Below are 14,263 nucleotides of genomic sequence, written 5' to 3'. Positions count from 1 at the left end.
CAATATTGAGTTTGTGTATTGTCTATGACCCAGCAATTCCATTGCTAGGTATATACTGAACAGATTTTTTTTTTTTTTTTTGTACCAGGGATTGAATTCAGGGGCACTTGACCACTGAGCCCCATCCCCAGCCCTATTTTGTATTTTGTTTAGAGACAGGGTCTCCCTGAGTTACTTAGGGTCTTGCTTTTGCAGAGATTGGCTTTGAACTTGCCATGCTCCTACCTCAGTCTCCTGAGCCACTGGAATTACAGACTTGTCATCACAGTGGCTCGAACAGAAATGTTTACATATATATGTTCACTATTGTTATGATTTAGATATGAGGTCTCCCCCCAAAACTCACGAGACAAGGCAAGAAAAAAAAATTTAGAGGTGAAACAACCAGGTTCTGATTGTTCCAGAGTCTTAATCTAATCAATACATGGAATGGATTAACCAGATGGTAATGGTAGACAGGTAGGGTGTAGCTGGAGGAGGCAGATCCCTGGGGTATGTTTTGGGGTATGTATTTTGTTCTTGGTAAGCAGTTTTCTCTGCTTCCTGGTGGGCACATTAAGTCTATGACTGAGACCTCTGAAACTGTGTGCCAAATAAACTTTTCCCCTTCTAAATGTTCTTGTTGGGTCTTTTGGTCATAGTGACAAAAAGGCTAACTAATACAAAAATACTACGTGACCTAGAGTGTTCATAGGAGCACTTGGCACTACCTTAATAATTACTAATGAAGGAGTGGATAAATTATGATTTATGCATACCACAGGATATTGAATAGTAAGAATGAATGCAGGAAAAGCAATATGTAGATGATTCTCTCACATACACAATTCTGAGTAAAAGAAGCCAAAGAGGAAGCAGGTCATGAGTTGGTATACACCTATAACCCCATTACTTGGGAGACTGAGGCAAGAGGATCATAAATTCAAGGCCAGCCTTGGCAACTTAGTGAGATCCTGTCTCAAAACAAAAATTTAAAAAGGCTGGGGATGTAGCTTATTGGTAGAGCACTCATTCATGAAGCCCTGGATTTAATCTCTAGTACCCAAACAGACAAAAATCCAAAAAAGGAAAAAGAAAAAAAAAAAGAGAGAGAGAAAGCCAGACATAAACCCAATAAAATTAAATCTAGAAGTTAGGATAGTGCTACCCTTCGGGGGATAGTGACTGGATAGAGCACAAGAAGACTGATTGGAGAAGCACAAGAAGACTGATTGGAGAATCAAATTTTCAGTTATAAGTGAATCCAGCCCACTCTACCTAATAAGGCTGGGCACTCCTAAGCAGTCCTAAGTGTTCAAACCATGAGTGGAGAGAGTCATGGAACATTTTAGTGAGGTGTCTTGGATCCTTCAGCCCAATATCATGTGGGACAGAGATGAGCCATTCTTGATGGGCCTACATGAATTCCTACAGAATATGTTTTTAAAAAACAGTACTTGTTTTTTATTTTTTTTAAGTTTTTGTAATTTAATTTAATTTTTTTAAAGACTGTTTAAAGAGAGAGAATTTTTTAGTTCTCAGGGGACACAACATCTTTGTGGTGCTGAGGATCGAACCCGGGCCGCACGCATGCCAGGCGAGCCCACTACTGCTTGAGCCACATCCCCAGCCCCAACAGTACTTGTTTTAAATAATTTTTTCAATATAGCAATGTATTAACTGGAACAGTTTTACTCATTGAGGGGCTACTGAGAACAGGGACCAAACCTTTCTTTGATTTGGGGTGTTAAAAATACTTAATTTTAATATATGGTGACATAAGAATATCATATGCTGAAATATGAATAAACATTCTATTTTAGTCTCTGAATAAACCAACACATACCATGAAGCTTCTTACCAATGTAAGGTTAACACAAATTATTTGTTAAATTACTTTGATAATTCCTAAATAATTTGTTAGGAACTTCAAAATTGTTGGGTGATCATTTGTCTGACATGTCTCTCATTCATTAAATTGGACTTTTTCTGAAAAATGAATGATCTAATCATAGAGGATGGGGGTTAGCTCAGTGATAGCACATGTACTTAGCGAGTATAAGGCCCTGGGGTCAGTCCTCTGCACCACCAATCACCAAAAAAAAAAAAAAAAAAAAGGAAATTACATCAAATAATTCTCATGATTTTCCATTAAATTTGAAGTCATGAAGTGGCCTGTATGTTTAATAGAGAATGTCTCTTTAGAAAACACACACATACACCCATGTATATAATTTATTGGAATAAATGCTTTAATTAGTAGCTAAAGTTCATAAATTTTTGTTCATCTGCAATCCATGGGGTTTCTAAAACTTCATTTGTATGAGTTGCCGAGTTTAACAAATGGCAAGATGTTGGTTTTATTTATTTATTTATTTTTGTGGTAATTTCCACTTTTGCCATTAAATAACAGGTTTATTTTTATGTAATAAACAAACAACATTTTCTTAGAATTGTTACTATGTGCCTGGCATAGTGGTGCATACCTGTAAGGCCAGCAACTTTGGAAGTTGATATAGGAGGATTTCCAGTTTGAGGTCAGCTTGTAATTTAGTGAGACCCTGTTCCAAAATTTTTAAAAAGAGGTGAGAATGTAGCCCATTTTGATATAATAGAATTATGAAAAATCCATTGATATAATTCAAATCCTTGTAACTAACCTTTAGGAAACAATCATTTGTCAAATTTTGGTGCATCATCAAAGAATATCCATAATACCTGAATAGGCTGTATAATTATAGCTTTTCCTTCTACATATCTGTGAGGCCAGATTTCCTTTTTTCTTTTCTTTTGTATTCTTTGGTGCTGGGTATCAAACCCAGTGGTATAGTGCATCTGAGTTCAATCCCCCAGTACCTCTCCTCTACATACACAATAAATAATAATAGAAATAAAGAGCAAAGAAAAAGAGGTTTTTAAAAAGGATAGACACTTTGTTGCTTTTGCTTTTTTTGCAATTTTTTGGAATTGTTGGGAATAGAACCCAGGGTCTCCTGCATACTAGGCAAGTGCTCTACCATTGAGCTACATTTCCTGCTTAGTTTGTTTCATTTCTAATAGCATTTACATTTGTCTTCATTTCTTCTAGTCCTTTTTCTTAGTTTTTAATTATTTTTTTCATTTGCTTAATTAATCCAGTTCTCAAATTTCTTAGTTTCAAGACTTCATGATATATTAAATGTACTAAAATCAAAACTGAAGAATTTGAAACACATTCATTTATTTAGTGATTACAGTAAGGCCATTATAAATAAACACACAATATATATTATAAAAATCTGTCCTTTCCAAAATCTAATTTAATAAGAAAAGTGACATTGTTTGTTTTTGCAAATCTCTAATGTCTGGCTTTGACAGAAGACAGCTGGATTCTTCGGTTTTTATGTTTTTTGTTTTGTTTTTGCATTAAATCTGTTGTGATGTGCTGTTTTAATTGCAGACAGTCTAGGGCCTGGGGATGTAATTCAGTGATAAGAGTTCTTGCCTGATGAGTGTGAGGCCTTGGGTTTGAAACCTAGCACCAAAGAATAAAAAATAAAATAAGAAAAAGGAAATCTGGTCTCACAGATATGTAGTAGGAAAAGCTATAATTACACAGCCTATTCAGGTATTATGGATATTCTTTGATGGTACACCAAAATTTGACAAACCATTGTTTCCTAAAGGTTAGTTACAAGGATTTGAATGATATCAATGGATGTTTCATATTCCATTATATCAAAATCTATTGGTAGATCTTGCACTTTGAATGGAACTTTTACCTTCATGTGGTTTCGTACAACATGCATTAGTCATTTGGAAAATATTGGTTCTTTTGGCTTAGAACTTTCAAATGTTGAGACATTTTACAATATTAAAAATCAAATTTGTTGGACTGGGGATGTGGCTCAAGCGGTAGCACGCTAGCCTGGCATGCGTACGGCCCGGGTTCAATCCTCAGCACCACATACCAACAAAGATGTGTCCGCCGAGAACTAAAAAATAAATATTAAAAATTCTCTGTCTCTCTCTCTCTCCTCTCTCACTCTCTCTTTAAAAAAAAAAAATCAAATTTGTTAACCAGATCTCATCAGAAATAGCTTTAAGTATTGGGGAGCTATCAACTTACAGTGAGGAACTACTGTTATCCAAAATCAGTTTTTGCTCAACAACTCAAATTTTATCCTCAGCAATGTCAGTGTTTATGCAGAAGCACTTTATGTGGACTTCCCATTTTGTCACACAGGATACTAAAAAAACATGTACTTGGGGCTGGGATTGTGACTCAGCGATAGAGCGCTCGCCTGCGATAGAGCGCTCGCCTAGCACGGGCAGGACCTGGGTTCGATTCTAAGCACCACATAAAAATAAAGGCATTGTGTTGTATCCATCTACAAAAAAGATATTCTCTCTCAAAACAAAGCAAAACAAAACAAAAAAACCAAATGTACTCAAGGGTTAAGATTTCACAAAACCAGTAATTCTTATTGATGCACCAAGAACACTGTTATGGGAAGTTGGCTTTCCCCCTCCTGGAGAGTGCATGTTGTTGAAGAATAAAGTAATGACAGGTACAGTTTAGTGTCCTTTCCTGTTGCCAGAAATTTCACACATCAGTTTCCCATCTTTAGTGCAAATATTCATACAGGGACAAAAACAATCCATCTAGTGTTAGTATGAAATTAATTTTGGCTTTGCAGACTTCCAGAATGGGTCCCAGGGGCACTTGAGCACCCATAAATGATGGCTTGTGAATTGCTGGACTAATCCAAGAGGAACATCTCAAAATTAGCCTCTGGCTAGAGTAGATAGGGTTTTTCAGCCCCCAATTGTAGGAAGGCTTAGTTCCGAGTTTGGGTAGATGAGCCTAGAAAGGCCATTAACTTGGCCTGCTTCATTTAGAGCAAACTTTTTTCAACCTAGCATTTCCTAGGAGAAACCCAGCTCTTTCCTGGGAGAGTTCATTCCCATCTGGTGATGGAGATAGACCATGATTAAAAATTCTTGTGTGCGTACCCATGATTGAACCCAGGGGTGGTTAACTAATGAGCCACATCCCCACCCCTATTTATTTTGAGACAGGGTCTTGCTAAGTTGCTGAGCTGGCTTTGAAATTGTTATCCTTCTGCCTCAGTTTCCCAAGTTGCTGGGATTACAGGCATGCACCACATCACACCTGGCCTGAATCAACTCAATGGTTCCAAACTGGACACTGTGTTAGGGCAGCACAGGGGGACTCAACTGAATTGGATATCAGGAAAGACTTTTTGGAAGGAGGAAGTAAAAGAGGTGGTGACAAAGACTTTGGAGATGAAAAGGACTTCTTTAGACAGTATGGGGGAAGACATTTTAGATTGTGGGCATTGCTTGAGCAAAGGCAGCAGCTCTGAAAACCAAAAATGAATTGAAGATTCATAATTTGAGATTAGGTCTGTCAATATTTTCAATGCTCAATAAGGAATCTGGACTTAGCAAATAATGTTATGCAAACAGTTGATGTTATATTTAAGGTAAATCCCCATTTCCTTAATTTTTGAGCTAGGCATGATGGTATGTGCTTGTAGTTCCAACTACTGGGGAGGCTGAGGCAGGAGGATTGCTTGAGCCCAGGAGTTCAAGACCAGCCCAGGCAACATAGCAAGATCCAATTTCAAAAGAAAAAGAATTTTTTAAAAAATTATGATATTCATCTGTGTATTCATACTTTCAGGAATGTTGATTAAATAGTCAGATGTCTATTTATAATAGCTAATTTATTTACTTACACATGCTTATTTAAAATAACAGTATATACAATAATACAGTAATACAAAATATTGCTTTTTTCCCATTCTCATGTTTCAAGTAACAATTTTTATTCAAATTCTCTACAAGCATCTTGTGTTTCAAAGTCTTCAGATCTATAGCCAGAGTTTTTTGAAGCACACCTCCATCCCTTGTGTCTTAAGTTGTTTGAGTAGCAGCACTTTTTAAAACATGCCTTTGACACTCACTGGAAAGTCTGATCCAAGTCATCACCTTAGGATCATTTTTCCTCACACCCAATTATCATGTAGGTCTATGTTTGTAAACCTTAGAACCACTTGCTTATTGCTTTTGAAATAGCTCTTTGAAAGGCTGGTTTGAAAAATCTAACTCCTGTAATAGTGAGGGAACACTTTCCTGGAATAGTCAAGTTTTCTCCTTCTATTTAATCCATTCCAGTAGGAGGAAACTATAACTATACAAACTTGCCTTGCTTGAGGCTGGTATGGGCTAAAATGTGAGGAGCAGCCAGGCATAGAACAGTTGCAGGGAATGACAAGGATGGTTATATGGGTGACTGAGGAATGAAATAGCAAGAGGTTGTTGGGCAGATCAACATCATGAACAGTGATGTTTCCTGGGATGGCCTGGGGTAGGAGTGAAGAAAGCTAGAAGTGGTATATCAAAGACTTGGAGATTGGAATCAGGAGTGGATTGGAGCCAAGCAAACAGTGGAGATCATAGGGCAGTCTTCCCAGGTGGCAAGGGTTTAAATGAGGATATGGAGCAAGGATTTGGCAAGGAGCTTATGGAGGATGCTGGTAAGGAATCCTGGTCCAGTCATGGGGTTGGGAGTGACCAGCACACCATGACAATTAAAAAATGATTTCTCTTCTTTTTCTGCAGTGTGGAGGATGGAACTCAGGGCCTCACACACAAGCTGAGCTACATCCCCAAGCCAAGAAATAGTTATCTTGAGGAAAGAGATGTGCAGAATGGGTAGATCCTAGAGAAAGATTGAGATGGTCAAGAAGTTTGTGAATCACAAAAGGAGAAGGTATTATACCAAAATTGCCCCCAACAGGTCCCTACTGTCTCTCACAGAACTCATCAGACTGAATTGTCTCATTCATTTTCTAGACTGCAGACAGATGCCAGGTCTGCCCTGGATAGCACTGTATCTATGGCAACTAGAACAGGCATATAACAGGCTCTCAGGAAATAAGTGTTGGAGGAAGAAATGGAGAAGAAAGAGAAGATCAAAGAATGAGGTACCTGTATCCTATGGAACTTAGGAAGGTGGGCAGCAAAGGAGATGGGCCAGGAAAGGTATGGTCAGGACCTCAGAGGGCAGCTGGCATCAAAAACCTACAAGACAAACTACAGGAAATGGATCAGACAGGATTTATTCAAAAGTTTCCACAGGGACCTTGAGTAGCATCCAGATAGCCCCAAATCACAGCCTGAAGGAATATGTTAGGGTTCCCAGCAAAGGCACTGAAGCTGGAGAACTGAAAACTGATGACTATGGGGGTGGAACTGGTCTGTGGCCTCTTCTAACCCTTACTCTTGCATGAGACAAGACTTCAGGGTCTCAGACATGTTCAGGTTCCTAGGGACTGAGAAATGGGGCTAGTGTTTAGGTGGTGGTAGTGTTCAGCTCTGATAAACATCTGTATGCTAATAAAGGACTTTTGCCTGTTTGAGTGAGTCATGAATGATAGGTCTCAAATTACATTTTATATAGCATGGCATTTCAAATAAACAGGAATGAAAACACTCATTTCTCAATTTGCAGCAAAGCAACAGTATCATCATCTAGGAATCTGATAAAATGCTAATTCTTAGGCTCCACCCCAGATCTACTAAATCAGAAATTGGATGTTAGGCCCAGAAACCTGTTTCAAAACATCTTTTCAAGGGATCCAGACATGTGAAAGTTTAAGAACTACTGCTTTAAGGTAATAAATTTTTCTTAAGTCTTTGACATCTGCTACTCCATGGTGAGTATTGCTAATGGGGAAAACAAAAGAAGGAAGAGCAAACATCTATTTTTTGCTAGGCATAGCAGTGTTAAGAGGCAGTCTCACAGCTTGGGTGTGAGATTCTGGAAAATTCCTTTACCTCAAAACCTTCAGTCTCCTCATTTATAAGAAAGGAAAAAATAAGCACTTACCTTTCAAGATTGTCATAAGAGTCAGATGAGATAGTGCTTGGCCTATGGCAAGTACTCAATTATGCTGTTTATTATTATCATTAAAGTAGAACTTTCAAGGAGCTCATCACTTTATGGACTTAGTTCAGTAGCTAGGCAGGTTTTCCCAAGGTCATGATTTTATATTATATGCACACATTAGTCTTGTCTCTGGTTTCTAAGAATCGACATGTCCTAAACTCTATAGAGCTGAAACTGATCCTATGAGCTCTTCTAATCCTTGCCCTTTTTAGAGACAGTCTGGTCTTCATGGTCAGACATCAAGATGTCCACACCTTACTCAAAGCCTAAATAAGTACCAAAAGCTCTACTAATCTTGCAGCAAGTAAATGGAGTGACACAGCAACCCATTCTCATGGAAGGGCATACCTTCTCAGGCCCCATGTCTCTCCTCCTTTAAGCCACAGTTCTCCCTATGAGCTTCGCAGGAGCTTGATGACATACAGTAGGACTTTAGGGGTAGGTAGAGGAGTTAAATCATAGGCTCAAAAGGCCATCTTGAGTCAAAACCCCCAGCACATATCTTATTAACTTATTGGGGCGGGGGAGAGGGCTGGGGCTGGAACCTAGGACGTTGTGCATAGTACACATATTCTACCACAGAGGCACATCTCTTGCCCACAGTACATTTTAGATGCTAATTCTAATTTCCATCTCTTCAGTAGAATACAAGTTCCAAAGGGTCTAAAAGTTTTATTCCTTTCTGTGTCCCTTCAGGATAAACAGACCTGATACTTATAGGGTGGACATTTATGAAACCAATACTTGAATAATCAGAAGGAATGCTGGTTGCTCTTCACGAAAATGAAGAAAACTAAAATCTGAAAGAAACTGTGGGGCTTTGATGAGCTCCTGAGGCTGGGGCCTACCACCTAGAGCTACACTTAACCTGAAAGGCCAAGCCCTGACCAGGTGCTTCTTTAAGCCAGCACCCCCCTCACATGTTGTATGGCATTATGGGATTCATACCATGATGTAGAAGAGGCCAGCTTGAGATCATTTAGGGATGTGCCTGAAGGCACATTCAAGACAATGGGACTTGGAAATTAGATGATGAGGGAAAAAGGCAGTTGTCATAATCATCATCTTTCAGTTGCTCTTTGGCAAATCTCAACTTTCTTCAAGCTGAAGCCTACTCTTTTTAGGCTGCTTGCATACCTGCCACAGAGAGACTGGGCCCAGAGAATCCCTGTCCCAGCCCATGCTTACAAGATCTACTCATGGAACATCTAAAGGCCCACTCATCCAGATGCCTTTCCATGGTGCCATCTGGTAACAGATGCACTACCAGTCTTAGGCAAGGGAAGTTCCAGGGAAGTTTTGTGGCATCCTGAATGTGCCAGCACAGAGTTTGAAAGACACAAATTGAGGAAATACTTTAGTGATACTCACTAAAGCAAGAATACTCACTTTCCTGTGTGTTAGGCAAGCAGAAAAGGCAAAACCCCAACTGAAGATAAATATCCTTGGGTTTTTGCTCACAGGTCCCCCCAGTGTCTTTTATGACCACTCTCACTGGTTCAGAATCCACAGTACCATTCTCCTGCTATTTGGAGCCATTTCTAATCCTGCCTAAGCAGTAAGCCTTCCTCAGTGCCTTCCTGAAAAAGGCATCAGAGGGTTACTGTTAGTGTGAACCCCACAGGTTGTAACCTTGAAGGGTTTTACTCCCTTGACTCTATCCAAAAGCTAGAATCTGGCCTGGTCATAGAAGTGGTTAGCATTTATAGATTTTTATAACAATTATTCCCCTCCTCTCATTTTGAGCTTATGTGAACTGAAATGCCTTCTATTTCTGGGTTTATTACATTGATGAATGCAGAATACAGAGAAACATGAAGAGGCCCTGGCCTAGGAAGACTAAGTTTTCATGGTGACCATCCTGCAATAGGTAAGGAACTTTTTTCTTTTTCTTTTGGTGGGGGTGGGAAGACTGGGGGGCACAGAAAACCGGGGATTGAACTCAGGAGCACTTGACCACTGAGCCACATCCTCAGCCCTGTTTTGTATTTTATTTAGAGACAGGGCCTTCACTGATGCTTAGGGCCTTCACTGATGCTTAGTGCCTTGCTGTTGCTGAAGGTAGCTTTAAACTCGTGATCCTCCTGCCTCAGCCTCCCAAGCCCCTGGATTACAAGTGTATGTCATCGCACCCAGCAGTAAGGGACTTTACTGAGGCCTAACTTCTCATTACAAAAATGAGTGAGTGTCTCTTAGTTCCATTGGGTTAGGATTCCATTTTGAGAGAATATACCATGACCAAGGAAGGTTTACTAAAGAAAAAGTCTTTCCCAGAATGTAATACTTTGAAGACATGCAGAACACACATGATCATTAGGAATTAGAGCAGGATTTAGTCAAGGTTCCTCTGGTTGCTATGTAATACTAACTTTAGGTTGATTCACTCTATGCAATGCTAAGGGATGAGTGGAGTCCAACACAAGGATGCAGGACTGGATGCAGAAATCAGGACAGTCTTGAGGGTTACCAAGGCAGCTGCTCTCTTAGGCTTGCCCATGCACTGCCAACTCTTTTCTAAGTGCCACATCCAAACCACCATTTCTTCCTCATGCAAAATCCTTCAAATAAAGAATTGTCTTGGGCCTATCAGGATCAGGAGTTGAGCCCTGGTCCAATCAATCGGAATGTGGGGGATAGGGTTGAAAAGGCAAAAGAAAGGTCACTGTACAAACATAGGAGTGTTAAACTTTTGAGTCAGGAAGGATCCCAAACAGTGTCAATAGATAGGTCAGTGGCTTAGCTAAATAAAACAGCAATGAAGTTTAGATTTCCTACAATTCAGAATGACCTTCCCCTCCAAATTTCTACTGAACTAGTCAAAGTTCCAGTATTGTAAACCACTTACATTTCATAAAGCTGTAGTGAATATTGGACCCCAAGTAGAAAGTTACAATAAATTGCTCCCTGTTTTATTGCTCTTCACTGGATTTGGCTGACAATGCTTTTCACTCTCATCAAATTTATAAAGGTGTGATAAAGACACCAAATTACAAAAAGTATCACTTTCTCACTATTATTTTTACTTTTTAAACAATGAGTTGATGTCAATGACATGATAAAAGAGTGTACAACTAATTACTTGCACCTATAAAAACCCTGCCAGGGAATTATATTTTATGGGCACAATGCATAGAACCTGGAACACAAAAATTGCTCAATAATAGATGAATTCCATTCCAATTTTAAAAGGAGCACAAGGACTTACTTTAGATCAAATATGAAATCTGGCTAATAATTTCAGACCAAAGCTGCTTCTGTATTTCATAGCAGGTGAGGCAGAAAGGGTAACCAAATCTCAAACTTGCTATTCTTGTCTTTATAAGAAGTTTATGACTACTGGCATCTCTAACTCAGAAGCACAAAATGTATACAAAGAAATGACTAGAAATTATCTTAATTGAAAGCACTAAGTTTGAATAGCCTAGAGTTTTACAGAATTTGTTAGTCCAAAACATGCAGAGGCAGCAACAGTCACCCAAAACCACATTTAATTCTAAGACCTTTATATTGCTTTTCTCCTATTTAAAGTTTGAAGCAATGTAAAATGGATGGAAATATTTTGCTAAAAGAACAAAATAAATTAATCACAGCATATACACCTAATAAAGACTTCAAGTCTATGCCTACACTCCAAACACAAGGCTAAATCCAGTAGTGGTTTGTATTCTGGGTTTTTGTAAAGCAAATGGAAATATTAGGCGGGATCAATAAATTTCAACAGAAGAGCCATAAATGCCCTGAAAGCAGAAAGCTGACACCATTTTAAATATAATTCATATATATATATTTAAAATCAAACACAATTAAATAGAATATGGTTTAAGTACATGAATACTTCAGCTTTATAAGAACAGAGGTGGTACATAGTACCAAAAAACATACACAGCCTTTTTGCTTCTTCTGTTGATGAAACAGTGTGCCTCTATACAATCAATATTGCAACGAATAAATTCTCTATTCAATCAAGACTTTCTCAAGGAGAGAGGTGATTAATAATTATATATTTATGCATATATATATATCCGTTTTTTTTTCTCTTCTTCTTTTTTGCAAAGTCTGAGCAAAAGCAGTAACACCTAAGAGAACATTCTATCCCTTCATTTACACACAGAGAGGAAGCACTGGCATGGTGTGGCTGGCGGAGTGTGCATGTCAACTGGGCCACCTTGCTGATGGCTGTGCAGTCCCAATGCAAAGCCGCCTGAGCAGAAGGGCAATGAGTGAGTCTTTCTGTACTGAAGACAAAAAGAAAAAAAGGCCACCATTGCACACTTCCCACTCACAGCAAAAAATGGAGGAGGCAATCAAACAAGTTGAGTACTTTTCTCCCCATTTTAAAAAACAAAATTATAATCTGTGAATAAACATTTTGTTCGAGGTACCACAGGGAAAAAACTGGAGTGATCCTTATGTCTTTCCTCCCACATGTATTCTGAAAGGGAAGTTAAGTAACTGGAGCGTAGTAAATGTTGCTACTTGCTCCAAAGGAGCAAGACCTAATGCTCAAAGAAAACTAAATTTGCCCTTTTGTTAACAGGGAGAGACTGGTATTAAGGATATGCTGCCACCAAAGAAAAGGACAATGTCACTGAAACATGACCTGTGATTTGTCTGTTTCTTTCTAAATTAATGCTTCTGTGAAGAAGACTACACAAGGAACTCTCACCCAGTTCCACACATTGCCACTGAGAGCTGCCTGACTCCGAGTGGGGCTGACTCACCTGTTAATTTTAGGAGGACAAAGCAAAGCACCTCTGCCACGTTTTATAATTCTACTTGAGATGGACTCCTGCTCTAAGAATGTGCACCAAATATCAGCTCTATACTTATCTGCCTCTCACAGGATGTGGTCCCTGTCTATTTCAGTGGGCTAACTCTCTCATACATGGGTTATTGCCATTGGAAAACTAATAATTTTCTAGTAATGTAAACAATACCACTTTGTAGCTTTGTGACTCACTGTATGAACATCATGTGCATCATTTATGTCTACATGTTACTCTGCAATATGGTGGAAGTCTAGGATTGTCTCCCATTCATTCCTGGAAATAACAGTGTTATATCAGTGAAAAGAAATACAGTGCTGTTTTCATTGGCTGTGTTGAAGAATCCAACCAAAGGAAAAAAGGTTCTCTTATACTTCAAAAGCAGATTTCCTTTATCTCAGTTCTTGAATCATAGCTGAAAAGAAAAAGAAAAAGTATAAGGTAAAGTAACATCTCTGTAACAAGTAACATATTATCAATACAGATTAAAGAAGAAGGCAATCAACATTTACTCAGTGTTTGTTATATGAACTATACATCAGAGCTTATGACAGTTCAGAAACTGACTAAAGTCTTGAGAAGTAAATATAAATCTCCTCAGTTTACATATAAGTGCATGGAAGTTTAAAGAGGTTAAGTACTTGCTTGAATCTTTTTGTTTTGGCAATATCAGAATGAAAAATGGTTTCACTTTATGACAGAGTAATTCTACTTCTGGAAATTAACCCTACAGCATAAGAGAAGGTAAAGACTTACAAAACATTCATAAAAATGTTGTTTGTAACAGGTATAAACATCAAATATTCAAAATAACTGACCATAGGGACTCATTAAATGACAATAAAACCATAATATGTAATACCACAAAGCTCACAAGACTGAGTGTCTCTTTTATTTAGAGTAATGGGGAAGAAACAAACATTGCAGAAACAATTGTTTGATGGCAAATGCTCATCAAACAATTCAGTAATGATGTGAGGTAGTTCATACAAAATGTCTAAGCATATTCTATAGGCAAATGCAGAGTTGGGGGTTCAAAGCAGAGGGAGGAATCAACATGAGCTAAACAGACTGAGCAATCCTGCATGGGTCTAGGGATTGCTCATTTTCATAAAGTCATGGAATGAGAAATAGAAGGGGATCTTTTGAGGTCTTCTTATGCAATCTCTCTAATCTATTGAGAGGAAATGAGGTACTGAAGCAGCAAAGTCACTTGCAAAAGGTCACACATATTGCCTAAAAATGGATTCAAAAGCTTGGGGACAGTCTGGTAGTGGAACATTTGGACAGCATTCGTGAAGCCACTGACACCCAGCACTGTGAAATTAATTAATTAATTAAACAGATTCAGCTAGTCCTTGCTAGTTTAGTGTTTTTTGTTTTTGCTTTTGTTGTTGTTGTTGTTTCATAGCAATAAACCACTGATCTCTGAGGGACAGGTAGGACAGATAGATGCCCTGACAAGCCAAAGACAAGGCCTAGGAAGCTCAAAATATAAAAGACAGCAAAATATATCCATATATCCTAAAAATGAAAAGCATGTGGTAATAAAATCTAA

General features: G+C 38.5%; 1 protein-coding gene across 3 annotated transcripts in view; it reads right to left on the bottom strand.

Annotated features, from left to right (window-relative positions):
- Nucleotides 1-5,692: 5,692 nt before the first annotated feature.
- Akap10 (A-kinase anchoring protein 10) overlaps nt 5,693-14,263 on the bottom strand; it is a 78,580-nt gene continuing 70,009 nt past the window's right edge. For all 3 annotated transcript variants that reach the window (XM_078042960.1, XM_078042959.1, XM_005340825.5), the window contains one exon: nt 5,693-13,120. Coding sequence is in view for 1 of the 3 variants with exons in the window: in XM_005340825.5 (XP_005340882.2) it covers nt 13,115-13,120 (6 nt within the window). In the remaining 2 variants the exon portion in view is untranslated. The remainder of the gene's footprint in view (nt 13,121-14,263) is intronic.

The sequence above is a fragment of the Ictidomys tridecemlineatus genome, chromosome 3 (assembly GCF_052094955.1).
Source record: "Ictidomys tridecemlineatus isolate mIctTri1 chromosome 3, mIctTri1.hap1, whole genome shotgun sequence".
Classification (NCBI taxonomy): Eukaryota; Metazoa; Chordata; class Mammalia; order Rodentia; family Sciuridae; genus Ictidomys; species Ictidomys tridecemlineatus.
Note: the sequence above shows the minus strand (reverse complement) of the source record. Positions and strands in the feature narration are given on the sequence as shown.